This window comes from Agelaius tricolor, unplaced genomic scaffold (assembly GCF_023055355.1).
Source record: "Agelaius tricolor isolate 1412-34295 unplaced genomic scaffold, bAgeTri1.0.p SCAF_5, whole genome shotgun sequence".
Taxonomy (NCBI): domain Eukaryota; kingdom Metazoa; phylum Chordata; class Aves; order Passeriformes; family Icteridae; genus Agelaius; species Agelaius tricolor.
Genome location: NW_027269265.1, coordinates 39,378,060 through 39,405,579, shown reverse-complemented (window position 1 = coordinate 39,405,579; position 27,520 = coordinate 39,378,060). Strand labels below are relative to the sequence as shown.

Genomic DNA, 27,520 nt, shown 5'->3' with positions numbered 1-27,520 from the left:
CAACCCCACCTGCCTGGGCAGAGCCCACTCCCGTTAATTGGATCAAGGGCCGAGCGGCGGGGGCGGGGAGGCGGGAGCTGCGCCGAAGCTGCCCCGTCGCTGCCATCGGAGCACCCCGAGCCTGGGCCCGCCCCGCGGGCGCTGCTGGAGGCGGGGCGGGACCCCTGAGTCCCGCGGTTGAAATAGGGGGAGGGCTCAACCAGTCCCTCCCCCAGGTGGCCACTGCCCGCCGAGCGTTCCGCCGTGCCACGCCGCCTGCGAGGTAAGCGGCGGGGTCAGTGCTGCGGGCTCCGCTCTCCTGGGCCCGGCGCCTTTCGGTCCTGTGCCCCGTGGGGTGCTGGGGGTCCTGGCGGCCCTGGCGGCGGAGCCCGTCCTGGTCCCGGCGCCGCCTTCCCGCGGCGGGCAGCGCGTCTTGGGACGCGCTGGCAACTGCGAGGGAAAAGTTTCCTCATGGAAAGGGGGCGGGTGGGGGAGGCGGTACCCGGCTGGGCGCTGGCTGTGGGCAGGAGGGGACTGGGAGGCGGCTTGGTGCGGTTCGTCTGGAGGCGCAGCGGAGACCCCCGGTAGGTGCGGGAGCGGAGGCGCGCGGGGCTGGGAAGGGCGGCAGGGCTGCGGTCCCGGCGGGTTGTTCGCGAGGGGCTGGAGAAGCTCTTCCCAGAGTTTCGCTCCCTTTGCGTTCCTAAGCTTCGCTGGGTGCCCCGCCGCCGGCCTCCCGGGGCCGGCCCGCTGCCGCCGCCCCGTCACTGGGGGCTGCCGAGGCTCCCCCTCCCTCCCTCTGGAGCCCGCGCCTCCGCTCCGCCGCGGGGACAGGGGCCTCTTTGTGCCGGATCCGCGCAGAGCCGCTTCCCACTCTGAAACCGGAGCCGCGGGCGCTGGCAGCGCTGTGGAGAGTGGGGTTAAAGCGGCTTCCCAGGACCCCCTGGGAAAGGGGCCGCGCCGGGGCCCAGGCTCGCGGGGTTGCAGTCCCTTGTCTCCGGTGTCCTTGTTGCTGGTCTGTGAGCCGCACTCTGGGCAGCTGAATGGAGAAGTTCGGCAGATGAGACAGTTCTGTCCTTATTCGTCCTCCTCCTCTCTTCTGGCTGCCCACAGCAGTGAGGGGAGGGCGAGGGACAGGCATCAGGGATGCTGCCTGTGGCTGTGTCACCGGGCCCCTGGCAGGCTGCTGGGGTTACTGTGTCCTCTCCAGGCTAGGGCAGGAGAAAGCTGATAAACAGGGAGGGTATTAGTGGGCCTGAATATCCAGCGCTTGAGAAGACAGTCTGATTTGTCACTGGGCATGGGAGGAGGGTTCCAAGGTCTCTGCAAAGCTATCGATAAGTGAAGCTAGCGTGGCCCAAACACATTAACCTGTTCCACCACTTTCTGTGCCAACTATGTGTTCTTTCCTTGCTTCAGTTCTTCAGGTATGCAAGAAGGCTCAGGGCTTGGTGGGACGGGTGAGGTTGAGGTTAGCTGACCACCGCCAGACCCTTGTTCCTGGCCCTAGGAAGTAGTCTAGCCTTTTTGTTCACTCTTTGACCCACCTTATAGAACTGGTGCTCCCTACTTCCTGAAACTGGAAGTGAACTTCTCTCTCCTTCAAATCAGCTGCTGGTCTAATTCACACAAAGGAATTTCTGATACGATGGTAATTGATTGCAGTATAGAACCCAAGCAGAGCCTCCCACTCCACCCTGACATTGAAGTGTCACTAAGCCTTACAGTGGGTGACTCAAGTCATTCTCGGGAAGGAATGAGAGCAGAATGCACAACTGCAGTGTGTGGGCTAAAATGACAGGGTCCAGATACTCCGTGCTCCAGGTGTGAGCTGGTCTTTGGGTGGAGTCAAAGTGGAGCTTCTCCCCATGAGTTGCATAACTGGGCACATTCTTTCATGCAAGGATTCACCTTTCCCTGAAGTCCACAATATGCTTTGTGTGAGATGGAGTCTGCTTTGATAGTGTTTTGTGTAATTAGTGGTATTTCTCTAGAAGTTCCCTAAAATATTTACTAGATTGTCCTTTGAGTTGCAGCTTGGAACAGAATGAATGTGTGAGCTTGATCAGCTGCCTGCTGCCTTCCCTGTTTTGTGCCTGGTCCATTGTATTGCTTTACTGGCTTTTTAATTTTTTTCTTCTGATCTGTGTGTTTGAGCTTCTTTGGCTTGCCTGCACTTGTTCAGGTGAAGACTGTCTTTCTCTCAGGCTGAAAAAAGCAGTAACCTGAGTGTATCATCTATGTATATGGGTGAGAACAACTGCCCACCTGGAACTCTATTATCAAATGTCAACAAGTGAATAGGCTTGTGTGTGGCTGCACTGCACCAAAATGCTGCAGGTCACTGGCAGACCATGTGTGTAACCAAGTCATAAAAGCCTGAAAATTTTATGGACCCAAATTAATTTCTTCACAGGATAATGATTGGTGTTTTTAGTCATTTTAGGTTTTTGTGGACCTAGCCTGAATCTTCTGGGCTTTCCCTGGATGCTCATAAATTTACAACAAAAAGAAAATAAATATGTATTAGAGAATCAATGTATATTTACACACATGCATGCATATATATATATAAAAAATAAAATAATATATATACATATATATAATGTATATATATTATATGATTATGTAATACTATATATATATATATATATATACACACAGTAATACAATAATGGGACTTCTTAGGAGATGCAAAGCTGTAAGAATGCCTTTACCACCACAACGGGGTGATGTGAGCTTCTGTCAGAACTCATGATATCAGCAAGCATGGCAAACACTGTATATTCTTTATTCTGGCCATCTCAAGGGCTGGAGATTATTCAGTTGTTGTTTGAACTATTTGGTCTGTGTCATGGCTAGCATCCAGGGTTTGAACAAAAGCTAAAAGTATCTGCTTATAGCCCGACTGGAAAAAGCTATACTCTTGATCAGAGAGCATTAATAAACTGCCTCTATTTTTGCCATCAGCTGATCAGTGATCTGTGAATTTGGGCTGCTCTTGAGAGTTCATGGGGAAATGCCTGAACAATACGAGAGCTGTTTAAGCCCTTTAAGGAGCTCTTATCTTTTTAAAACAGACTTTGTGATCAGGCAAGCTGTTTTATCGCTAGTTACTCAGTGTGATGGGTGTAGAGGGTACTCTGTAAGAGGCAACTGTGACAGATAGATTTTTAAAAAGCCTTAATGTTTAGTCTAAGACTTGAGTGGATGGGTCAGAAAACAGTGACGGCTGTATCTGGAAGTTTCCACAAAGAATTTAGGATTCTGCTCTTTGAAGAATTAAAAAAGAACTTGGCATCCTTGAAGCAGTTAAGAAGCTGTTCAAGTGGTAGCTTTTTGCCACTACCCTGCAGCATGGTGATCTCTGTAATTTAACATCAAAATGCACTCTTGACTGTTTGAGCACAAGCTTTTCCAGCAGCACAAAGGAAAATGTTGTGCAAAGAACCTGGTGCATTCTCTGCTGTAATCATCCAGCTTTGTTTCAATGATGGTACATTGGTCTCCAGTAGCTGGGCACCGCTATAAGGCAGTAAATGTGACTGGCATCCTAATCACGTTTGAGCCTTCACTGGATTCTCCTTGCTGTGAATGGGACGATGGCAATGAGCCTTTCAGACTTGGGATAGTTGGAATTTGTGTGTTAAATCTAGTGATTGTCACTGGGCACTGTAGTTTGTTGAAAAGGCATGTGAGAGATCTCCATGGTACCGGGGGGCCTGGATCCAGAGGCATTAGGTTTGTATGGGATTTTATGCTCTCTTAATAGGTGACTGTGGTAGGACTCTATTTATTGCAACCAAGTTTTTCCAGGCTAGAGGAGTTAGAATTGCTGCAGGCAACCCATAAGTAACAGTGCTGGCAACCCTTCAGCCTCCTCAGTCCTGTCCCTACTGTGAGCTCGCCCATGCTGTGTCTCTCCTGTTTGCAGGAAGACACAGTACTTGCCTCCTTGGCTCTCAGGGACATAGTCCTTTCAGTCACCTACAGATGATTTGCTGTTGGTAGTAGCTTCCTGCCATGCCTCAGTACAGTACCCCTGCTGCTGAGCCAAACTTCTCCCACTCCTGAGGGTGCTGAGCTGCACCAGCTGCAGTACTGCTGTGCAGAGCTCTGAAGTGGCCTTGCTGCTTTTTCTGACAAGGGCAAGAAGCTTTCATGGATGATTGAGAGAAGATGTAGCATATTTGACTCCTTGAATGATTGAAAGTATTTACTTCTGCTTCTTGATGTTTTCAGTCAGCTCTGCCTTGGACAAGGACTGGTGAGCTATGGTAACCCATGGGAAACCTTGCTGTTGACTCCAGCAGGCTTCTACTCCAATGCAGGCAAACAGCTAGGGTTTTGAGCTGCTTCAGGAAGCCTTGCAGGGAAATAAAGCCCACTGGATTGCTTTGTTGTGCTTGTGGTTTTTTAAAAAGCCTTCCAGTGTTCTTCCCTCACATGTCAGGTTGTATCTTGAGGACCAGAAACTGAAATCATTCCTTTGGGCAGTGGACTGAGAAAGCAACTGACATTCCAGTGATGCTGAACATTAAAATCTATCCTGTCACGTGTGCACTTTGGGCTGACTGCCCTGTTTGCCTGTGTTGTCCTAAAGTATTCTGAATAAAATTTAGGATATGAAGTGCTAATAGTTCTGTTCTGAAGTGTTAACAGTTCTGTTTTTCAGCCTGAGATCCAAAAACTTATTTTAAGAGGCACTACGGATACTAAGGAGCAGATTCTGTGCAGATACTATGAAAGTAGATAAAAGCTGCTCCATGACATGCAGGGCAATGAACTTCAAGAAGAATGTGTGAAGTATTTGTGGCCTTTCAGTAGAAGAATTTCAGCCTTTCAGTACTTAAAAGGAGCTTATACAAGGAGGGAGAGCAACTTTTTGCATGGGCAGATGGTGATCAGACAAGGGGGAATGCTTTTAAACTAGAGGAGAAATTTAGATTAGATGTTATGAAGAAATTGTTTAAGTAAAGTGTTGCTAGAACAGGTTGCCCAGGGAAGTTGTGGATGCCCCATCCCTGGTAGTATTCAAGGCCAGGTTGGATGGAGTTTTGAACAACCTGGTCTAATGGGTGGCATCCAAGCCCATGGAGATGGGCATGGAACTAGATGATCTTTGTGGTCCCTTCCAACCAAAACCATTCTAATATTCAATGAAGTATGAATCGCCACAGAGCAGGCCAGTTCCTAATGGCTTTCCTACTTCAACCTTGTTACCTGTATCTCTGGGAAATCTGTCAGAAAGGTGTATGAACATGTTTAGAAGTGGAGTACCTCCAAAGTGGCTGATCTGCCAAACTCTTCTTGAACCAGGAGATGCTACAAAGGGAATATAAGTTCTCTCCAGTCCACAGAGCAAAGGATGCATTCTTTTCACATCTGGTCCCATAAAAAATGCAAAATGACTCTGTGTAAAAGCTACTCTGCAGTCCTTCCAGTTCTTATGGTATTGCAATCTGCCTTAATTTGCAGTTGTTTTTATGCTGTTTAGATTTTCCTGCAGAATAAACCTAGCTCTGGTAACAAAAGGTGAAAAAAGAGCCTTGCTGTCAAAGTGGAGGAACTGGTCACACCTGGAACAGAAGCAATGGGTATGATGCTTTAACCTCGTTCTTCTTTACCATGAGAGATGCCCTAGCACTCAGTTTTATCTTACTTAGCTCTCAAGTCAAGGAGTTGGTTGCACTCCCTTCTACTCACTGTTTGGGACTCAGAACTCTTCAGGGAACTGGATGAACTTCAGAAATGCCTTGAGGATGATCTTCAATGTTTTTGTCTCCATTATATGAATATTTGGAAGGAAAGTATTCACATAATAAGCAGTTCTAGTAAATCAGCTTTTACCATGTAAAACCAGAAATCTATTTGATGCAGCCATAGATAAAGAAATGCAGTACTTTGAAATAATTTACCATGATTGTCACACATTTGGTCTGAAGGACAAATTTCTTCCAACTCTTATCTCCCATTCCCCTTTCTCAAAAAGCAGCCAGTGGAAAATACAACTGTTGGTAAAGGAAACCCAGAAGCTCCAGAACTACAAATGAGTTAAAAACTCACTGTGGCTTCCAGGTGGGAGAAGGTAGCAGAGAAGGCTGGAGATTTCTGACTGCTGTGCAGTCTAGTGAAGCAAGAAACCTCCAGAAGCTCATTGTTAGAATGGAACTAATTGGCTTGTGGCTCCCACAAAGTTTGATTGCATTGAGGGCAATCTGCTTCCTTAGGACTTCTAATGCATTCATGTAAACTTGATCCCTGCTCTTGGCATTGCAAGGTGATTCAATCACAGGAGAATATTCCAGTGGCAGGAACTTACTGGAGTTTGCCCCCCTACCCACTTCCCATCCACAACCACAGCAAACACCCCTGCTCACCACTTCCTATTGCTTCTGCCTTCTTTACTCAGGGTTAGATGAGTCCAGGGCATTTTATTCTGTTTGGATAAGTGTTGTTCACGTAAAGATCCAAACAAAGCAAACTTCTTATTCCAAGCCTAGTTGGAGAGGATAGACTGGTCCAACCTGCTACTGCAATAACTTATCTTTACTTAAAGTTCCAGGCAACTGTGTTACAGAATGGACTATTGATCTTACCAGTTAATAAATGCAGAAAAGAACATTACCAGGTAAGATGTAGATTAAATCCTGGAAAATGTTTGCATTCAGTGTGGATTGAGACTGTTAAGGAGGGATATACTAGCTTTTACTAGAGCTTTAAACACCTGTTTATCAGTGATTTAGGAAGAAAGAACTTTCAGTTGTTTGGGGTCCTATCTGATGAAGAGGGAAGTGCACGTGTTTGGTGTTTGCTTGCAGATACTGAATGCAGCAGGGTGGGAAGTACCCTGGGAAATATCCAGCGTAGAAGCAAACAAGTGAAGAGGCCAGGGAGTGGGACAGTAGCAATTACAGGTTCTCCATATCTGCCTGGGTTAAAACATTGCCCTGAGAGAGTGGTAAGGGAGGGAGTGTGAGAGCTGGAAAGTGGGCATTCTGTGACTAAGGAGTGGAACAGCAATGATGCTGTTAACAGGTCTAAGAAAACAGCTAGGGTAGTGCTCTTCCTGGTAACTTGTATGTGTGGCTTCTTACTAAGAAGTCAGCTGCAGCTGCTAAACATATAGACACAACATACATGTTTAAATTATACCAGCAACCATTTGGAATAAAAATTAACATAGCCTATTGCCCTGTTTGAGTATGGTACACAATGGTTTGCTGCTGGCTTTTTCCCTCCTTCAGGTCTGTATTTGAGATTGTGATTTTTTTTTTAATAAAAAGAACAACTCAGAAAAAATGTAACATTTACCTTAGCCCACTACATTCCTTCATTAACATTGTCTCATACTGTCATGTTAACCAGAATAGATCTGTGTTCCTGTAATGTTAAAGATCCTCTACATCATATTGGAAATAAAAGCAGATTTTTTTTCTTTTTCTTGGTAAAACAGTTTCTGTCTGGTAAAGCTATGTCAGCCGGGAATCTTAAACCCTAGATCAGCAGCAGTGTATTAGTAGAAGCCTGGCCTGTAGCCTTGGCTGCTGACAGGGAATAGCTAATAGTAGAAAGGATTGAGTTCTGCATGAACACTTTGAAAACAGCTTGGGGTGGCACATGGGGAATGCCCGTCATCAGTACATTAACTTGATCTGAATGTGAAGACTAAGCTAAAGAAGCTGTGGTCTGGACTCAGGGGGTCAGCTCTTCAATCTTGTCTGTGTTTTAGTATTTTGGTATAATCGTTGAGAATTTTGCTAGTGGACAGCCACATGATCTCTAGAGAATCATGGGCTGGGAGATGGGCTTCTGTTAGTGACCTCTGTGTGTAGTTACTGTTCTGCCTGCTGTCTCTCTGACCTTTCCCTGGCTGGAGAAATGAGCTGAAACTGAAATCTTGCCTGAAACTGTATTAGACAGCTCTGGCAGGCTTCAGTCCTTAGGGAGAGGCTGGGAAACACTGGCTTAGTCCCTTTCCAAGTCAGGTGACTGCTGAGGGCATGACACTGCAATAAGATAAATACCTCTAAGGGAATTTTTGGGGGATCTTTGTGTTACTTGGCATTCTTTCTAGCAGTAGACGAGAACTGTCCCCTCTTCAGAAAGGTGAGTGTCTGCCTATAAATACCAGACCTCCTACATAATGGCAGTGGAGAGGACATTACTGGACGTCATCCCAGTTACTGGTGCAGAGCTACTGGATGTGCAGTTGCAGAGCTGGGGAGTCTGGAAAGGACACCCTGTCCCATGCCCCATTTCATTCTCTCTGTTGGGGACCTTCCTAGCTCTGCTGTACCAACAGCAATTGAGTTTGTTACACTGCTGGAGTGACAGGGAACCTCCTGGCTTCAGCTCTCTAGTTTCATTCTGACAAGTTAGAAGAAAAAAAAAAAAAAGGGATTTCATGCTGTAAGGGAAGGGGGGCTGCCATTTTGTGTAGTTGGATTGTTCAGATTGAAACATTTATCTGCAACCTGTACTAGAGTGCCAGTGTTTTTGGAGGGAAAATAATGCCTTGTAGTGCTGTACAGAAGAATGACCAGGGAATCAAACAAATTGGTTGCAGAAAGTATGAAATTCCTCCTTTCTGGTGGTAGTTGTCTTGAGGTGGAAATTAGTTAGTAGCAACCTATTACTGATTAAAACTTTTGCTTAGCTTGGCTTTAGCACCTATATAGAAATTGATCCACAATAAAAAGGTGTCTTCACCAAAGCCTCACTTACTAGATAAATGTTACTCAATTTGTTCCTACATGTGTCTGTATCCAGCATTTGCTGTTGTAGTTGGGAAAGGGAAGAGGAGTTGAGCAGAAGGCCTTGTCTGGTGCAATATACAAGCTTTGTTTGTGTGGATGAATTCCTGCAGGACTGCAGCCCTTTGAGCCTTTGTAGAGTTCAGAGGTTTGATCTTGGGGAACTTAGGAAAACGGTTGCTCATAAGGATTCTCAGGAGGCAGTCAAGCAATGCATAGAAGTGGTGCCTTGGGCATTTGGAGGCTGGACGTACTGGAATGTGGTATAGATGGAAGAGAATTTCTGTGGTTTACCTCCTGAGGGAAAGCTTTCAATGGACAACTGCTATTATTACTTTTGGATCTAGAAGTTTTCTTTGTGGATCAGGACCCTGTTGCACAGATGCTGTGAAAGCATGAAGCAACAAGGTCCACCCTACAATGCATAATGGGTTTCACATGTTTTTGAAAGGGAATGTTTTAGCCTGACACCTTGGTCTGAGGGCAGGGATGTGTGGTCTGAGACGTGTCCCTGACTGGATCACGAGTGAGAATAACAACATGGCTTAAAGGTAGAAACAGCTCTATCACAATGAGGCCTCAGGTATTTTCCTGAGTGGAGCTCATTACCAGTGAGACAGTCATGAGCCATTCCATCTTTCTGCAGTTAAAGAACAAGAAGCATTTTTTGATAACTTAATAGGGAGTTGATAGCAGGTGTGGCCTAATAATTATGTTGGCTCCTAAGTGAGAGCAGGTATGTGGGAGAAGAAGGGAGGTATTTTTTCTAACACAGCAAGCAGAAATACTTGTAGCTGTCATTTGCATGGTTTGGTTTGCCTGATGTTGCTGCTTGAAGTGGTGTCTGTGATGCCTTTATCCATTACTCCTCTGGAGGTGTGAAATGAATGACAGTGTAGTCACTCTTTCCTTCTTCTTCAGAGACCTTATCTTGCAGGAGCTGCTGTGAGGTCTCAAGTAGCTCTTAACTGTGAGAGCTGATAAACAAAGGTGGGAAGGTAGGCATAAACATTCCTTTGCCCTGCAAATATGATTTGCTAGATAGCCTCCTCTTAGCAGAGGTGGCAGTGGCATCAGGAGGAGTCTTGTATGTGGTACTGGCCTACATACAACACTCCAAAACTCTAGTTGATTCAATATAACTCCAGCTACATTGCTCATACTGTACAGGCTCTGCCAGCCCTCCTGAATCATTTGGTGGCTCTTGCTAAATCAGGCTGTCCATGAGGTATCCCTGTCATCTATACTTTGCTGTAAAACAACGTCCAGGCTTTGGCACATACATTTACTTTTCCTGTCGAACTTGGTCTCAAACACTTAGTGGCTCACACCATGTGGTGTTTCAGGAATAGATCGGCATGAAGGGGTGGACTGGCAATCCACTAGCTCATCCAGGGCTCACTCAGGGTGACAGCAGCAGCTGTTCTTTTCTGCCCCTCTGTGCAGTACTAAGTACCTTCCCTATGTCTGCATGCAGATCCAATTTGATCTGCTGACTGACTCTTCTGGACTCATGAAGTATGTAAAGTCCAGAAAAAGCCCAGCAGGAAAGGGTCCTTCTTGTTCTTTGACCTTTTTGCCTCTACCAAGCTGGATTTTTCTGGATTTTTATAAAGGCTATGGAATTGCTATGGAAATATGTACTCAACTGACTGCTTACTCAGGTCATGGAGATTAGTCTGTAGAAATATCACTTCATTGTATTTTCCCCCCAGCTACTGTGCTGATGACTACAGTAAAGCCTTAAGCTGTGGCATACTTTGGCATATGATATTACAGATGCTGCAAAATCATATGAATTCAAAAGTAGGTTGAAGAAATTAATGGAAGAGAAATCTGTTGAGTGCTCATTCATAGGTGGCACATCCAGCTCAGGGAAGTTCCTGTCAGCAAGTGGTTAGAGGCTTGGAGAGCACGCAGGGAGGCATCATGTATGCTTGCTCTGTTGTCAAAGTGAGGGAAGGTACCTCCTTTTGGCTGCTGTCTGAAAGGCTACGAGGCCATGATAAAACTTAGTCTGATCTAGCACAGCTACTATTATATTTCAGAGCCTGTTAGTGATAGTAAATCTGCTTATTTGAGTTTGTGACTCCTGAGAAAGCTAGCAGATGTGACTCAAATTCTAACATGGAAACTGCAGAAAGAATGGATTCAGGGTTTGGGATGTTTGCTTAGCCTGACTGTCCCTCAAATGAACAAGCATATACTGCCATACAACAGCTTTCCACATTTACCCCCCAAATTATAGTGCCATGTAGTCAGCCTGAATTGGAAAGAAGAGATGGAAGGCATGTTTGTGATTCATTGCTTCCTGATAAAGTGGGGATGGGGAGTAGCGTGGAAAAAGTGATACAGCATTCATGTGTCATGTATCATTGATCTATGTCTTCATCAGGAGAAAGAAAGAAAGGATGGGTTTTAAATACACTTTTACATACCTTCACAAAGTTTTTTTTAATCATAGCAATTTCAGGAATGTTTAGTCTGGTTTTATCAGGGACTACAGGAAAGCCATAACCTTTAATCCAGTGACCTGGACGACTCAGAGTCACAACTCTTCCCCCTCAACCTCTTGCCTTCCCCTTCTTCACCAAAAGTCAATAGTTTGCAATAACCCAGTCTGCTTTTCTTTCCATCCTTCAGTTTCCCTACCTTCTTTCATTTCTTCTCAATAATGGTCTTATCATCTGGCTAAAGATCCCACTTCCATGTTTTGCGGTTTCTACTCTCAGCTGCCCTAACCCTCCAGCCTCAGCTGAGTGCATGCTGGTGACTGAGAAGGGATTTTTTTTGCTTGTCTGTAGTTGAGGTTTTTTGTTATTTTTGTCTGGGTTTTCTTTTTTTTTAATAAATAAACTTTTTAGATTGAGGTGAATCCCCAGGGATGTAAATGTGAGATAAACAAAAATATCTTGTTCTGTCCTGGCTTTTCTTAGCTTCTGCAGACCTTTTACTTCTCTTTGCTCTGTGGAAGGCTGTACCATACCATACCATTACCTGTACCATACAGCAAAATAAGGTATTTCTGAGAATGAGATGGGAACAGCCTACAGAAGCAAGGGACAAAAAAGCTCTCCTGCTAGAGGGCCACATTCTACCAGTGCAGTGCTAGGTGCTCTTGTACTAAAGGAACTGTAGACCAGAATATGCATTTTGGTGACTTGGTGGCTTTTTCTTTTTTTCTTTATGTAGAGTTATCAAGTTCTTTGACTTGTGTATAAATCTTCATCTTTAGTAAAAGAGACTGGAGAAGGTATGTGTGTGTCCTTCTCTCTTTGTTCCAAAGGCAGCTTTGTGTAAAAGTGTACGCATCAAGGGCATGAAGGCAGTGGGGTTTGCTAAAATGGACACTGTCCAGTGAGGGGAAGCAGGCCCCATGTGGGGTGCCTGGGTGCTTATTTTAGGTCTTTCTGGCCCAAGCCGTTCCCTGTGCTCAGCTGTTGTGATGCTGCCTTTCCTGCACAGTGCTGTCAGCCACCCCAGTGTTTCTATTTTAACTCTCTCTGGGGCTAGATCTTGTGACACAAGGATTTGGCATCTCTCCTACGTGCTGGAACATGGCATCTCGGGAGGCACAGTGGGTGCAGCTGCTATATCAGAGGGTGCCCCTCCTAAGTAGCTGGTAGAAAAGGGACACCCCTTTGTGTGCATCAGAACAGGCATCATCCCTGCAAAGGAGTGTCTGACCATGTCCATCTCTGTCTCCTCCAGTCTTTTTATAGTCTGAAGAGCTTGAGACACACTTGCCAGCTTCCCACTGCTCCTCTGCAGCAGCGTCTCGCTTTCAGCTTTCAGGTATGTAGTTACTGGGGCCAGGAGTAGAGCTCCATGCCCTGGAGGCTGTAGGATGGCTTTGCAGTCAGATGACAAATGTGGGGAGGGAGGACAGGGACAGCTGATGGCATGGTGGAGGAATTAATTTTTCAAGGTTTGTGTACCTGGATGTCATATCCCATTTAACAACCTGCTTCAGTGACTGGATTTCAGCATTTCCAGCCTTCTGAAGAAGGCCAGAGGAACAGCACTAATACACTTCTGACACACTCCATGGGATGACACTGGGCAAACATAGCTAAATGTGGGAAATTTCTGAAGTCTGGGTTGGGGCGCTTCACTATGCGGCTCGTGCCACCAAGAAGGATTTCCATGAGGTGGGAGATGTGGACTCTTGACCTGATCTTCTTCTCTGCTGTGTGCTCTGTGGGCTGGCAGAATGAGCAGATACCTCTCTGGGGTGTGAGGGAAGCTTTTTATAACTAGGAATGTGCAAGAGGAGAAGTGGCAGCAAAGGCCATGCATGCTGCATTAACCTGGGCTCGTCTGAAAAGAACTGGGTTTGTCAGCAAGTGACTGGGCTTGGGTCCTGTTACTCCTTCTCTCATTCTTGCACAAGAACAACCCTGAACCTCTCCCCAAGGAATTCATGGCTCCATACCACATCAGGAACAAACTGGCAGTGCACAGGGAAATGGGCAGAAGTTCTGAGACAGCAGAGAATGACAGGAACCTTTTACCTTCCAATCTAGATTTTGAGCCTAATGCAGTGAGTGTAGTGAAAAGAGCAGCTGTGCAGGGATGTTTCTAGGGAAGCAGTGCTGATGGGTAACAGGCATGTGTGCTGTGCTGCCGTTTGGCTGGGTATGCCCCAGAACATTTCTGTACTCTGCTCAAGCCCAGTTCAGCTGGTGGGCAGCTTATAGGGCTCCTCCCCATTCAAGACATGCCTGCCTGCTGACTGCTCAGCCTTGTTTTCCCCAGTCAGTTGTAATCCTGTAATCCTGAGTCACACTGGGAAGCTGGAGTCATCTCTATTGACACAAGACTTTATTTAAAGTCTTTCAAGGTAGATTTTAAATAGCTTTAGCTACCTCAGTTTCTGTTACCCTCTCCAGGGCTTTGGTTAAGAACAGAATCTCTGCAGAAGTATTTGGTGCTGCTGAAGAGTGTTGGATTCATGAGCATGTCTGATATCTGCACAGCCAAGGCTGGCAAGATTGTATTCTACAACATCCTTTCCCAATGTGTTACAGGCCTGCCAAGGAGGCCTCTTGTCTGCAGGGAGGGAGGAGGCCAGTTCAGCCCTAGGCATCTTTGCTGGACCTTGCCATCTGCAGCTAGAGTAGTACTGATGACACTACTTGACTGAAGGGCAGCAAGTTGGGCTCCTCCAGCTCCAAGAGCCACGGAGAACTATGCTGTCTGCAAAGGCTCAGCCAAGTGCTATGATGGAAATCACTTTTCTCTCTTCTCAGGTTAACTGAAATCTGCAAACATTCTCTGCTGCAAGAAAAAAAGGGTGATGTCATCAGAAGATGATGCTGGCGGGGAGGCTCCTGGGGGCAGTTTCTGGGAGGTAAGGAAGGATAATTGTAATGTGAGGGAGGTAGGAGTGTCATCTTACCGCCCACTGGAATTGGGTTGAGTTCCAGGTCTGTGGTGACATGTTGCCCTTGAGGAGTGGAAGGGAGGAGCTGTGGGAAGGTTCAGTGCTATGCTGTGTGTTACTGCAGGGAGTAGTGAGTCTTTCTTCCATAGATACTGTGGAATGAGAGTTCCTTGTTCAGCTGACATTGATCTGAGCTGTGAGAGAAGCAAGCAAAGCATCTCAGCTTCTTCCCTCCAGTGTTGTGTCTGCCTGAGATTGCCAGAGGAGGGTCTGAGCGCAGATGCTTCAGAAGGACCCATGTTCCCTCCCCGTGCAATGATGGACCTGCTCTTGTGTGTACTGTAGGAATGTGAAAGTCAGTACGGTCTAAAGGATAATGCTGTGTGACGTTTCAGGCTGGGAACTACAAGCGGACAGTGAAACGTGTGGATGATGGCTACCGGCTCTGCAATGACCTTATCTCCTGCTTCCAGGAGCGAGCCAAGATAGAGAAGAACTATGCCCAGCAGCTAACAGAATGGTCCCGTAAGTGGAGGACCAATGTGGAGAGAGGTAAAGTTGGCATATCAGACTGGGAACAGGAAGCAATCATTTCATTCCCCTCTTTGAGTGCTATCTTTTACTGAGGTGACATTGTTTCCTTGAGGGACAGGCTTCCCTTCCCCAGGAAGGGGGTAACTTTCTTGGGTGTCTTTTTTGTGTATTTGCCTGTTTTTGAGTGAGTCCTCTGATTCACTTGGAGATGTATTCTCTTGCCATGTGCATGGTTATTAAAAATAAAAAAACTTGGTGCTTAGTTTGGCAAGTCCTTGGGCAGTCCATGTCTTAAATCAAGCTGGAGATACCCCCTTTAAGGATGGCTTAGCTGTCTTCTCCTGCAGTCTGAGAATAACTACTAACGCTGTGACTTAGTGGCAGTGTGTTCAAACTGATAGTGTCTCACAAAGTAACGGGAAACAATGGGACAGATGTCCCAAAGGACCTGCTGGTCTGTGGAACAGAAGCCTAGCCTCAGACATGAATTAATGTTGCTCTCCGCTCTGAAGCCTAAGCCAGATTTGGGAACAGAATTTTTTCTACAGAAACCTTCTCCTAGCAGGCACCGTCTGGGACAGTTGAAGCTGCCCAAAGAAATCCCTATGTCATCCAGCTCTACCAGCCAGTCTAGATGCTGCCTGGTGGAACTGTGGAGACCAGTCAGTGCTGAATTGTTGGATGAGAAAGTGATTCCATACTGGTAGATATAAGAGGAAGAGATTTTGCATTCCCTTCTGTGGGCAGTAGGTATAAGAGTCTCTCTGGTGCTTGTTCCTGCAGGTCCGCAGTATGGTACTCTGGAAAAGGCCTGGCATGCCTTCCTGACAGCTGCAGACAAACTGAGTGAAATTCACTTGGCTGTGCGGAACCACCTGGCTGGTGAAGATTCCGATAAGATCAAGGCCTGGCAGAAGGAGGCCTACCACAAGCAGATGATTGGAGGCTTCAAGGAAACAAAGGATGCAGAGGATGGGTTCCGCAAAGCCCAGAAACCCTGGGTGAAGAAGATGAAAGATGTAAGCAAAGTGTGAATGAGGAAAGAGAGATAAGGGTAGTTGAGCTGGCTGCCTGATTTCAAGAGCCACTGGACAAACAAACTAGGTTAGCTAGTGTAGCAGAGAATTCCCAGAGAGGGATGGATCTCTCGAGGATCTCATGTTCTTGTGGTTTTATAACTTCCTTCCCATATGGGAAGACTTTGGCAACAGGTTTTGTATTCCTGCACAGCAGGTGAGCACTGAAAAAGAGATCATTTGAAGGTACCACTCCCACTGAAGCATTGTTTACTGAATGTTGAACTGGCATTCTTGTTAGGTTGCTGCAGACTCTAACAAATGTTAACATGCCTCCTCTGAGTATCAATGTGGGCAGGATCACAGCTTTTTCTGCATTCCTTCTCCTGCAGGTGGAGACTTCTAAGAAAAACTATCATGCAGCCCGGAAGGAGGAGAAAACAGCCCATACAAGGGAGAACCATGCCAAGGCAGACTCGTCTGTCTCCCAGGAGCAGATGCGCAAGTTGCAAGAGCGTGTAGAGAAGTGCACTCAGGAGGCTGAGAAGGTGTGTGTGGGGGGGTGTGTGTTCTGTGGATGGGGGTCACAAGGACACTTCTTTCAAGGAAAGCATTGGTGGGAATGTCCCTCTGTGAAATTACTCAGCTGAAGCCTGTAAGAAGATGTGAAATCCCATCATCTGCGGTTTTAGTGAGCTAGACTGAGACTTCAGTAACTAAGATCTTGGTCTTTGGAGTTATGCAAGATCCTAATTTATAAATTAATTTAAATAAAAAAGGAAACAAGTGTAGGGGATTTGGCGCAGGGAGTGGAACCTGTAGAGCTGAAGACCTGGCTACCAAAAATACCTGATTTGTCCCTTCACAGGAGGGAAAGTGTGGAAGGTCCTGTATGAAAGAGAGTAGTAAGGGAAACCAGGGAACTTGCAAGAATATTAGGAGAGCAATGGACTGGCACATCAGCTGTAGGATTTCTTAATTCTTTGGTGTATTTTTTCAACGGTGCGGGGGGGGGGAAAATTTATCAGTCCCAAGCCAGAGTAGGGAGGGTTGTTACTTCTTTGCCATCAGGGCAACACATCTCACCATTGCTGTGTTCCTGCTACAGTGCAAGGATCAGTATGAGAAGATGCTGGAAGAATTGAATCGCTACAATCCCCGCTACATGGAGGACATGGAGCAAGTGTTTGAGGGCTGTCAGGAGGCAGAGCGCAAGCGATTGTGCTTCTTCAAGGAGATGCTTCTGAATCTGCACCAGCATCTCAACCTCTCCACCAGTGAAAGGTACTGGCCCCAATGCAGAGGGGAATCCTGCCAGCCTGGAGTGCTTAGGCTCTGATGAGGGGTGCCAGTTCTGGTCTCTGGAAGCTGCTTGCATCAGGCAGATCGCACTTCTTCCCCTTTCAAGTGTATATTAGAATTGGCATTTGGTCTCTGTAGAGTGACAAGTGCTGGGGTCTGTGATTGTAGGCAGCACCAGGCTCCCCAAAGAGGATTTTCTGCCTTTGAACCCTTTCTTTTTCACTACTCTCCAGTACTGTCCTGTGTGTGTACTTCTATCCTATTAAAAGCTTCATGTAGCTATGTATGTAATCCCAGGCTAAGGAATGTAGTAGCTCTGTTGCGGTCTAGTATTGATGGTTATTCCATTCCCATTTTGCCCTTAGTAGAGAGACCTTTTGTGAAGTAATGCCCACGAGTTGCCCTAAGCAGAGGTTACACAGGGGTAACAGGCGCAGCCAAAAATCTTCTCTGCCCCTTTTATGGTATAGACAACAAATCTGAGCCACCTCCCTGTCCATGTGTGAGAGTGTGCCAAGTCATTTCAGTGCTCACTTAATGAGCTGTGCTGGCACTTGTTAGGCACTGCCACACCAAACAAGCCCGTCCCGTTTGCCAGGCTGACTCTCCAGAAAGGGAGGCTGTGTTTTCCTAGGGCTGAATAGGTGATGCTCAATCCTGTGGGATTGAGGATGCTATGTAATTGTGCATGAGGTTAATATTTTCCTTCCTACTTGGCTTTTGGGAAATTGCTGAGGGATTTGATTACTGGTGGTTCTGTCTGTTCTGGTTGTAGCTTTCATGCATTGTATCGGGATCTCCACCAAGTCATCATGGCTGCAGACAACCAGGAGGACCTGAAGTGGTGGCGCAACACTCACGGACCGGGCATGGCGATGAATTGGCCTCAGTTTGAGGTGGGGCAGCATTCTAGACTCTGGTAATGCTATTTCCAAACAATTAGCTGCTCAGCTGAAACTGGCCATTGCTAGTCTTGTGTTGGAAAGACCATGTCTTTGCTCAGCAGGCTGAGGATGTTGGGCTCTTCTGAAATTGTTGTGTTGCAAGGTGTCTGCTGCCCAAAAGGGCACACGCAGGCTGCCAAGCTATACTCCAGCCATCCAACTGCAAGGTCAGAGAACAGGAAGTGGTGCTCAGGACCGTGGGACAGCTTTCTGTGATGATTTTCTCACAGCCTCTCTCATTGCAGCTTGGGATTCAACAGAAATGAGCCTGCTATACCAGCAAGGCTGTTGAGCTGACCACTTCAGCTGCTATTGAAGTACAACCTGGTCTTCTGTTGTTCTGTATTGGGTAGAAAAGATGCACAGAGTATTTCTATCTGAGTGGCTTTGATGGTATTACTGGTTTTCCCTGGACAGGAATGGTCCCTTGAAACACAGAGGCAAATCACCAAGAAGGAGAAGAGTGGCAAGATGCCTGATGATGTCACACTGACCAGCATTTTGCCTACACGAGATGGTGTTGTCTCACAGACCCCTCTGCAGACAAGGTAAAGGCTGAATTCTGGGATATATCATGTTAGGAAAAGTACAGTCCTGCCTAGGGTCATGAATGAGTTGGGTTGATAAAGAGTAATCTCTTCTTTAATTTCCTGTCTCTTGCCCATGGCCTTACCTGTGGCATTCTGGAAAAAGGCCATGTAGAAAATGCTGTTTAGGGTAGCTGTTTGGTTTTGGGTTTGTTTTGTAGGGTTTTTTGGGGATTTTTTGTCTAGCACATTCTGCCTCACAAAATGCTTTCCTGGTAAAGATCCTTCTAGTGAAAAGATTTAGCCCAATCCTGACTAGTGCTGTCTGATTCTGGCATGCATTTCCCCAGTTCTTCCTCCCAGACAGGATGAGAAAAGTTGGGGGTTGTGTGGTTTCCTAAATGAAAGTAACAAATTCTTACTGTTTTTCCCTGGTATGGTGCTGAGCAGTACCTGACAAGTTTGAGTATAGCTGCTTCCCTTGCCAGGAGGCAAGGCTGAAGAACAGGGAGAAGCAGAACAGACTCATCCTACTGTAACAGTAGCTGTCCTGCTTTAAAAGATAGACTCTGGCTGAGCGGAGAAGAAGAAGTTAACTGAGCAGAGAAGAATGGGGATATAGAGATTTTTCAAGGCCACTACTGTATTTCACAGTCAATTGGATTCAAGGGCCCTATTTGCCAATCTACAGGTTTTCCTATCAAGAGGAGCAGAACAGTCTCTTCTATGACACCCTGAAGGCACCAACCAATGTGAAGTTAGTATGGAACATAGCCTCTGCAGGGTTTTTTGGGTTCCAGGTGTCTGTCCTCTGCTGCTCTTCCCCTCTGCTCTTGTCCCTGACTTGGAAAACATAATTCCAGACATCTTGTCAGGATGCAAAACACAGCTTTTCCTCTCTGTCTTATTCTTGGCTGGAATAACTCTGGATGCAGCCGGGCTGTCCAGTTAGGAGTGGCCTTCCTCGTATAAGAACGTCTGCTAGAGTAGGAGGAGGTCATGAAGAGTGTGTGTGTAAAAATACTTTGACAGTGAGTTATCCTCCTGGCCCTCAGGGTTCTAATGCTAGGGTGCTCTCAACAAAATCTATTATCTTCTGGGATCTCTCTTCCCTGTTTGCCCTTGCTTGACTTTTGGGCCTCTTGCACCCTGTCCTATAGCAGAGCAGTATCAGGGGGAGTCAGGGTGGTGCATGATTCAGGAGAAGGTTGGTGAAAGATCAATCCACTAACAACCATCTTGTCCCCTCTCACCTTCCACGCACACAGCGGAGGGAAGGAAGACATTTCAGAGTGGTCAGATGAGGACACTCCCAAGAAGTGCCTGGATGCCAATGGGCATGAGGAAGACCTAAAGGTACCCGGTGTACGGGTACGAGCACTCTATGATTACACGGGACAGGAGGCTGATGAGCTGAGCTTTAAAGCAGGTACAGAAGTACTAATCTCTTACTAACCTTCCACTGTCCTCAATGGGCTCAATGAATGATTGCAACACTCTGTAAGAATTGGATGTCCACTTGAAAACTGACCTTTATTCTTCCCTTGGTCGGACCACTGCCAGCTCCTTCAAGGTGGATGACACAGTGGGAAATCCAGCTTTTTCTAGACCATAAGGTAGTGAGGCCACATGGCAAGAGACTGCCTAGGCCTTGGTCAGAGTGCAGGGAGAGCAGACCCCTGCCTCTTCTTAGGGCATTTATTCTGAATTGTGTCTTGAACCTTTATTAAATGTTTCTCCCTTGCACCATTGATATAAAAATTACACGGCTGTTCTGGATTGTCTTTTCAAATAATGTGAAGATAGATATTTTGGGAGAAGCTCACCTGACTGACATGCACTACTGAAGGCAGAGGTCAGCTGGGAAAAAAACAGCTATGCAAACTGTTGCTCAGAATGGGTATCTCATGAATGGAGATCCTGGCCTGCAGCAGAGGATTGAGCGCTGGAGCAAACAGACCTGTCCCCTTTTCTTCCTTTAGTTAAATTTAAGTTTTCATGTGGCCTCCTCTCATCTTCAAGTGGACATCATGATCTTGGGAGTGTCTCTGATCTTGCTTGTTTTGAGTTTTACATGGTATCTCTGTGCTATAGCTCTCCAAAACACACCCACTGGAAGTCACTGAAGTCCTTCAGTAGCAGGGCTTTGTGCCTGAGGCCAATATCTGTGCTGCAGTGTTACCATACTAGTAAACTTCCTAACATTAACTTGTTGCTTTAAAATATCCTGCAATATGGGTGCTCTAGAACTTGACTTTGTTCTTTCTTTCCACTCAGCAGATGAAATGGGGTATGACTTATTAGCTGTAGTCATCTCCTTTTTGAATCAGCTCTGAGCAACACATACCATTAAGGAACAGCAGTGACTTTCTGAGACTCTGCCAATGTGGGATGTGCCTATTGATGCAGTCAGACCTCCCTCTCTGGCAGAAGTATGACTATTGGTTGAGGAGGGGATCTTTCTGCCCCTCCCAAAGTTGATGTGGGAATGTTAAAGGTCTTTCCTGGTCATAGTCTGAGAAATCAGTTGATCTCATGCCTTACTGGCCAAACCAGACACTCCATCATGGAATAGACATTTTGGGTCCTACCAGCCAGAGCTTTAGCAGCTTCTTGAATTTCCTTCCCACTTGCCTGTCAGAGGAGCCACTAAGAAAAAAATGTCTCAGATCAGTCTGATCACTCTGGTTTGTAGGCATGTTCCTTAGGGAGAGAAAAGCAGGCAGATAACTATAGGGCCAAAAGATTTCTGATGCTGAATAGAAGAAGTGAAGGTCTGTTTAAGTTCCTTGGCCAAGGTAGTAGTACTGAGTATAAATACTGAAGAGATCAGTGATTCTGGCTTTGATTAAACTGCATTATGATAAGGGTGTTGATAAGGGGAGAAGAGTGTGATGATTGAGACCAATAGTTTTGTTTTTTATAAAGTCATCTTGGGTGGGTAAAATGCCATGCTACCTTTCTCAAGGCTGCCTCTTAATGACTGTTCTTACTTTTAGGTGAAGAACTAATGAAGATTAGTGAGGAAGATGAGCAGGGCTGGTGCAAAGGCCGACTTCTCACTGGTCAAGTTGGACTCTATCCTGCTAATTATGTTGAGAAGGTTGGATCATGATTGCTGCTGCCCCACCAGTGCCTCACAGCCATACCAGCATCTCCTGCAGAGGTCACTGGGTCACTCCTGGCCCCAACCTGCCTTTGCGGTATATCCTGCAGCTTCTGGACTTTAAAGGCACATATTCCATGTAACTAATGCTTCATTTAAACATCTAGACCTGTAGGGATTTTCTAAAAAATAAACAAGGATGAATAAAGACTTTTCTGAGCACTACAGTAGTGTAGGAGTGCAGAAAGAAACAGATCCTTTTGACTTGCACTGAGTGAAAGGAGGTGTTTTCATGGAGCTTTATAAAAGAGAGAAAGCATACTTCCTTGACTTCAGTGCACATGCATCCATAGTGCATTGGGTGTTGAGGTCTGCCCTGCCACCAGGCTTCCTGTTCAATGAATTTTTGATATACAGTGTAATAAGGAACTTCTACTATTGTTTACCCCTTTTAGCTCCATCAAGCTGACTGGCAGAAAGGTCTCTATTCTCCCATGTATTTTATAAGTTTTCAGTATCCCTCACCTGCAAGCTTGTTGGCTTCCCTGATAAGACAGCTGGTAAAAGTTACACAGCTACAACCTGAACATCCCTTTTCACTGCCCTCATTTCTATTGGGATAACCCCAGGAATGAATGATAGTATAGCTGAGGCACAGGAGAAAGAAGCTTCTGTCTTGCATGGTGTGGCTGTTCAGGCTAATGAGTTCTGAACAGACCTGTTGTGCAGCAAGTTGGAGTTGACTGAATGCTCCCTGAACTAGAATGGTCTTTGACACATGCTGAAGGCTGGTTTTAACAAAATGACAGCCACGTTCCAGTGCTGTTCTGCTTAGGATTCCTAAATTCACTTCTGTATGTTGGGGTTTCTAATGCATCTAGATTATTTTGGCTACACCTCTCTTCAAGAGCACTTAGTGCGCAGCAGAGACCCTCTTTTTTTCCTTTCCAGTATCTAGCCCTGGCTTACACAGGGCTAGAAGTGCACTCCCTGCTTTGCCAAAGACCCCTGCACTGTGATGAGGGTTGCACTGTGGAAGTTGCCTGCTGGCTGGCACAAATTACCTATAGAGGGGTAACTCCCCTTTTTGTCCTGAATTGCTGCAAGTGCACTTATGCCCAGTTGTTAAGTGCCATTCAGCAGGGAGGATGTATCCAACATTTTTATCTCACCTGTCCTCATGCCTTTGAAAGCCTGTGAGGCTGCTGGGAAGACCTGATCCTAGTGCTCTGTATATTCCAGCATAGGGACTCATTAACCCAAGAGCTTGAGGGAACAAAAAATTGGAAAATCTCCCATTGCCAGAGAAACAAAGGCAAACAAGCAGTTGCTTAAAAATGGCTTACTTAGTACATCTGCTTGAAACTGCTGCTGAAATGCATTTTGAGTTTGTAGTAACCTTCTGTAGTGACATTCTTATTCTGGCCTAGCACGTGTGAGTGACCTGGCTCAGTCAGACTCACAGAACTCAGTTTAGCCTCCACCAACCACTTGGGATGATCTGCTTCAGAGCTGTTTGGAAAAAGGGTGCTACACATAAGAAAGGCTGAAGTCATGGGTGAACATCAAGATTAAATGGCCAGTATTGTGTTAACAGCAGCTAGTAAACCAAAATGTAGACTGAAACAGAGGAGGGGATAGACATATTCAAACACTTAATTTATGAAGATTAATGTATCACAAATATCTCATTGCCTGGCTGACAACAGAAATTAACCTTTTACAGCATACTGCATGCCTTGAAATGTAATTTGCCAGGGACAAAGAGATGGGAGATCACAGAAACTTACAGTTGGAAAGTTTTGCTTGAAATATCTCTAGCAATGTACTTCATGAATGGGGAAGAGGGGTGCAAACCAAAAGAAAAAGGCTAAAGCATTTTGCTCATAGTCTATTATGTCATTTTTCAATAAAAGAGAAAATATTTCCAAAAGGCAATTAAATATCTAAGCAACAGACATTAAAAATGGCTGGATTTAGCTATGAATTTAGTTAGTATTCTAGATTCAGTATCTGAAGATGCCTCTAAGCTTATGTCATGTAATTAGACATGTTGGTGTATAAGCACTTGGATTTATTTAAAGATCCAGTCTGCTCTCAGTTCTGTGTCCCAGGTAAAAATATAGTGTTGTGCAGTAATTGCAAGTGTTATACTTGCTGACCCACAGTGGAATGGTTTGTTGCTCCTTTGTCTTAGCACACATGAATGTGAAGAGAGCCTGCCAGGCTTCTGAGAGAACTGAGATTAAAACTGCACTAAAATGACCTGAGATGTCCTGTAAACAATACTGAAGTTTCCCTGATTAACCTGCATCTTTCAAACACTAGTGCTAGACTTTCATGTAAGGTCAAAAAAGGGTAGAAGGGAGCTACAGAGGATGACATTGAAAATTTACTTCTAACTCTATTTGAGTTCTAGTCTGGCTGTAATTAGGGATGGAGGTAGGGGTGGCCATAACATGCTAAAGGACAGAAATGTCCAGTGAACAGAACCTCTGATTACAGTACAAACAACCTGAAATTCCACAGGACAAAGTCTGAACAGGCTTGTTTGTCCTAGGAAAACATGACCACCTGATTATAGTGGGCTGCTTGAAGGTTTCTAGAAATTGTGACATATTGTATCTTACATGAACAAGTTCTCTAATGACTGTTTGCACATCAGAAATTCCTGCCGAGAGCTGAAGTAATGGACAGCAGACAATACATTGAGAATGAAAAATTGCTTGGCTGGGCTATACCTCAGAAACAGGCATGGCACTTAGTCCTGGCTTCCCAAAACCATCTGGATTAGTAAAAGAGAGCCTGTGTAGTGAAGATCTAGCTGGAGGGAAGGAGGAAAAAACAACCCCAAGCCAACCCACATCTAATGATCTTGCATTAAAGTAATTGCTCTACCTGGATACTTGGTTTTCCACAGAAGCAAATGAGGTTTTAGTTAACCACAAAGGTTCTAGTTGAAACTTCCGTGCCATGCCAAAAGTTTTGTGTGTGAACAGAGACATGTACACAGAAACTAATTGCTGTGCCTGAATTCCAGAAGGCCAGTGAAGCCTGTTCTTCCCCCATGGTTTTTGTAAAAGAAAATACAAATGCACCTCTGTGCCTGATGGGCAACACAATGAATAATTATCTAGTCATATTTTATTTTTTAATAAAGCCATTCCTTGTGGAAAGCACATACACCTGTGGTTAGCAGATAATTCATTTGGTTCTGGCATCTTCCTGGAAAAGAATTTTAGAACTATCATGCAAAGCTTGGACTTCCTGTTGATGAATCTTGTAGGAAGAGGAAGTTAAAGATTATCTATGACAGATCACACCCATTTCCCCAAAGTAGCAGCTGAGCTCGCCTGACCCAGTAAAGGTTTTGCCCTGTAGGCAAAATCTGGGTCACAGAGCCCACAGGCCAGCTGTGCAGTGGGATGGCAGCTGAGTTGTGGTTAGCCTCCAGCTCTGGGTGGCACTCCCACAGCCCTGCCTGGAGTTTGGGGCCATTTCTGCTTTAGTTTACTTTCCATCCCACTTCCCATCCCCTGTGTCCTTGTGGCTGTTTTGCTTGGCACTAAGCAGCGAGGCAGGTGCAAGTATGTGGCAATCCTGCATAGTGCTGTTAAAAAGTGTCCTGCACCACCTCTGCTCTGCTCTCTTTGCAGGTCCAGCCCCAGGCCACAGCTGTGCAGCTCAGCTCTCTTGTCTCCTGCAGGCTCCCCCGACTGCAGTGCAGGCTCTGTGTGAACTAGAGCTGCCTTGGCTGCATTTGTGAGCTGCTGGCATTATGCTTAGGGACAGCAGGCTGCTGAAATCCCTTCTGCTTGCCAAGAAAGCTGGTGTTGGAGTTTAAATGGGCTTGAACACTACACTCAGACCCATAGGTGATCATTTCTAGGGTAACTGCACTGAGACCAGCTGCTGACAGATCATGGGGCTGAACGTGAGACAAAGCCAGTGCCACAAACCCCATCCTGACCCATGGAAATGTGGTTGGAAAATACCCACTGCAGGCTGGCAGCAAAGGTTGTGCAAAATAAACAAGAATAGTAAGATGGCATGATACAAGGCAAAGTGTCTTCAAAGGGACCTTGCACCAAAACCAAACAAAAGGGACCTTGCACCAAAACCAAAAACAAAAAACAAACAAACAAAAAAAAACCAAACCAAAAAAACCCAAACCAAAACCACAAACAAACAAACAAAAACCCAACCAAAAAAAAAAAAAAAAAACCCAACAAAAAAACTTGTAACCATGTGATGAAGCCCTGCCCAGGTCCAGGCTACAAGGAGCTGAAAAACTCAGGGCTACAAGGGAGTGAGACTTTACCAAGCTACCTAGGTTCTTAGCAGATCAAAGAGGATTAATATGAGATGATGAACAAATCCTTGCTGAAAGGGAGGGGGGGGGGGGGGGGGGTGGTGAAGTAGGTTCTGTAACTGGAAGAAACTGGTTAGTTATCTTCAGAACATCTTGACTAAGCAACATGGCTCCAGTGAAGTTTTCCGAACTAAATTTCAGGCAAATCACCTCAGCTGCTTTCAGCACATCTATTTTTTGGCCATGTCCTGCTTTTCATCATTCAGTAACCCTGCTTGCAGAGGTTTCTGGTTTATCAGTCTCTCAGCTTAAGGCAATTATAGCTGCAGCTTGAGACAGCTCAACAGGCAGTGTAGTGGTGCTCAACACTTCTTCCCCCGTAGTGTGGGGATCCATAAGCTCTCCTCTTCAGTTTCAGCACTTTCACTGGGTCCTAATTACACATCCTGTGGTCCCTTCCTTCCTGCATTTTCTTTCTGTCCGAGCAGCTGGAAGTCTTCTTCCAGGTCCTCCACTCTCCCCCTTTGACTTAACCTCCTTCCTGAATCTATTGATCCTGCTTGCAGCAGAAGGCTGACACTGAAGCAGTCACTGCCCCCAGCTGTAACCACAGTAGCCCTTTCTCTCAGATTCTCTTCAGGGCTTCACCACAGACAGTGCCAGACAGTTCCTAAGGAATGCTGCATCCATAATTCTATGGATGTTTGTTTCACCAGTGGCTCTGCATCCCCTCTACACATTGCAACCACCTATGGAGCTGAAGTACTGCTACTTACTCCCCCTGCACCCAAATCCTTCAGTCCTAGTGACCTGTTAGACAGTGGTGATTCTACTCTGAAAATCCTTTGTTTTCAAAAGAGCTTTCTCATATTGCCTTGCTTATTACCTTGTCTTCTGGTCAGCTCTGCCTGCCCTTCTTTCATGGGTCAGTCTTCTGCCTAAGGCACACTCCCAATGCTTGTAGGGGCTGCAGGCAACTAGTCCCTGTACTAAAGGGATTCAGTTTATTTAGGAAACTCCTGAGTGGGGTGATCTGCAGGGAAGAGAGATTACACACCTACTGGAAAATTTGGAAGAGTCATGTCTGACGGGTGGACAGTCCTGCTGGTTCTGACCTCAGGCAAGTTAGTGCCTGTGCTGTCAACTGCCCTTGAAAGAAGAGAGCTCAGGGTCTACTCATTTCTCAGTTTTTCACCTTGCTTCCATGTGGTGTGATGTGTATGTCTTCCATCACTTGAGTGATTGTCCCCTGCCAAACAGCCTGCTTTCAGCAGGGACACCTGTAACATCTCCAAACAGACCACCACAGCAAGATCTAAAACTAGTCCTCAGATCCAGGAAACTCCAGGCCACATCAGCTAGAATACCCCTACTTTGGGGCATATCTAAAGCTTCCCAGGTCCAAAGCACCTGCCAGGCCAGAGGTAATATTACCAAACATTTGCAAATCAACATTTAACATTAATATTGGAAATGGAGTAACCAAAGCCTGAAGATACTCATGTATATACACACAGACATTCACTTAACAACTACTCAGGAGCAACACACTCCTGTCCTGGCCCTACACTCCCATCACCCTTTCCATCAAACTGCAGCAGTTTTTCTGGCAGCCCAGCAAGGCTGTCTGGCACAGCAGAAAGGGACAGTCCTCTCTTCTC

General features: G+C 45.9%; 1 protein-coding gene across 7 annotated transcripts; it reads left to right on the top strand.

Annotated features, from left to right (window-relative positions):
* The first annotated feature begins 126 nt into the window (after window positions 1-126).
* Window positions 127-24,730, top strand: PACSIN3 (protein kinase C and casein kinase substrate in neurons 3). Of its 7 annotated transcripts, XM_071427471.1 has the most exons (14): window positions 5,419-5,573; window positions 6,536-6,607; window positions 11,925-11,985; window positions 12,444-12,527; window positions 13,985-14,085; window positions 14,514-14,670; window positions 15,436-15,671; window positions 16,061-16,216; window positions 16,777-16,952; window positions 17,746-17,866; window positions 18,332-18,462; window positions 19,133-19,198; window positions 19,710-19,870; window positions 21,441-24,730. In XM_071427471.1, exons 5-14 carry the CDS (start codon window positions 14,032-14,034, stop codon window positions 21,554-21,556), a joined length of 1,374 nt encoding a protein of 457 aa, XP_071283572.1. In that variant the 5' UTR covers window positions 5,419-5,573; window positions 6,536-6,607; window positions 11,925-11,985; window positions 12,444-12,527; window positions 13,985-14,031; the 3' UTR covers window positions 21,557-24,730. The 7 variants fall into 7 exon arrangements, with proteins under 7 accessions (XP_071283570.1, XP_071283577.1, XP_071283575.1 ...); XM_071427473.1 differs by lacking the exon at window positions 11,925-11,985; XM_071427469.1 differs by lacking the exons at window positions 5,419-5,573; window positions 6,536-6,607; window positions 11,925-11,985 and adding an exon at window positions 127-262.
* The last annotated feature ends 2,790 nt before the right edge of the window (window positions 24,731-27,520 follow it).

Excerpts from the sequence above, each read along its gene's own strand:
- PACSIN3 (XM_071427469.1), top strand. The coding sequence starts at position 14,032 with ATGTCATCAGAAGATGATGCTGGCGGGGAGGCTCCTGGGGGCAGTTTC. Across the intron at positions 14,671-15,435 it reads GAGGACCAATGTGGAGAGAG|GTCCGCAGTATGGTACTCTG; the intron begins GTAAAGTTGGCA and ends TTGTTCCTGCAG. Across the intron at positions 17,867-18,331 it reads TGAATTGGCCTCAGTTTGAG|GAATGGTCCCTTGAAACACA; the intron begins GTGGGGCAGCAT and ends TTCCCTGGACAG.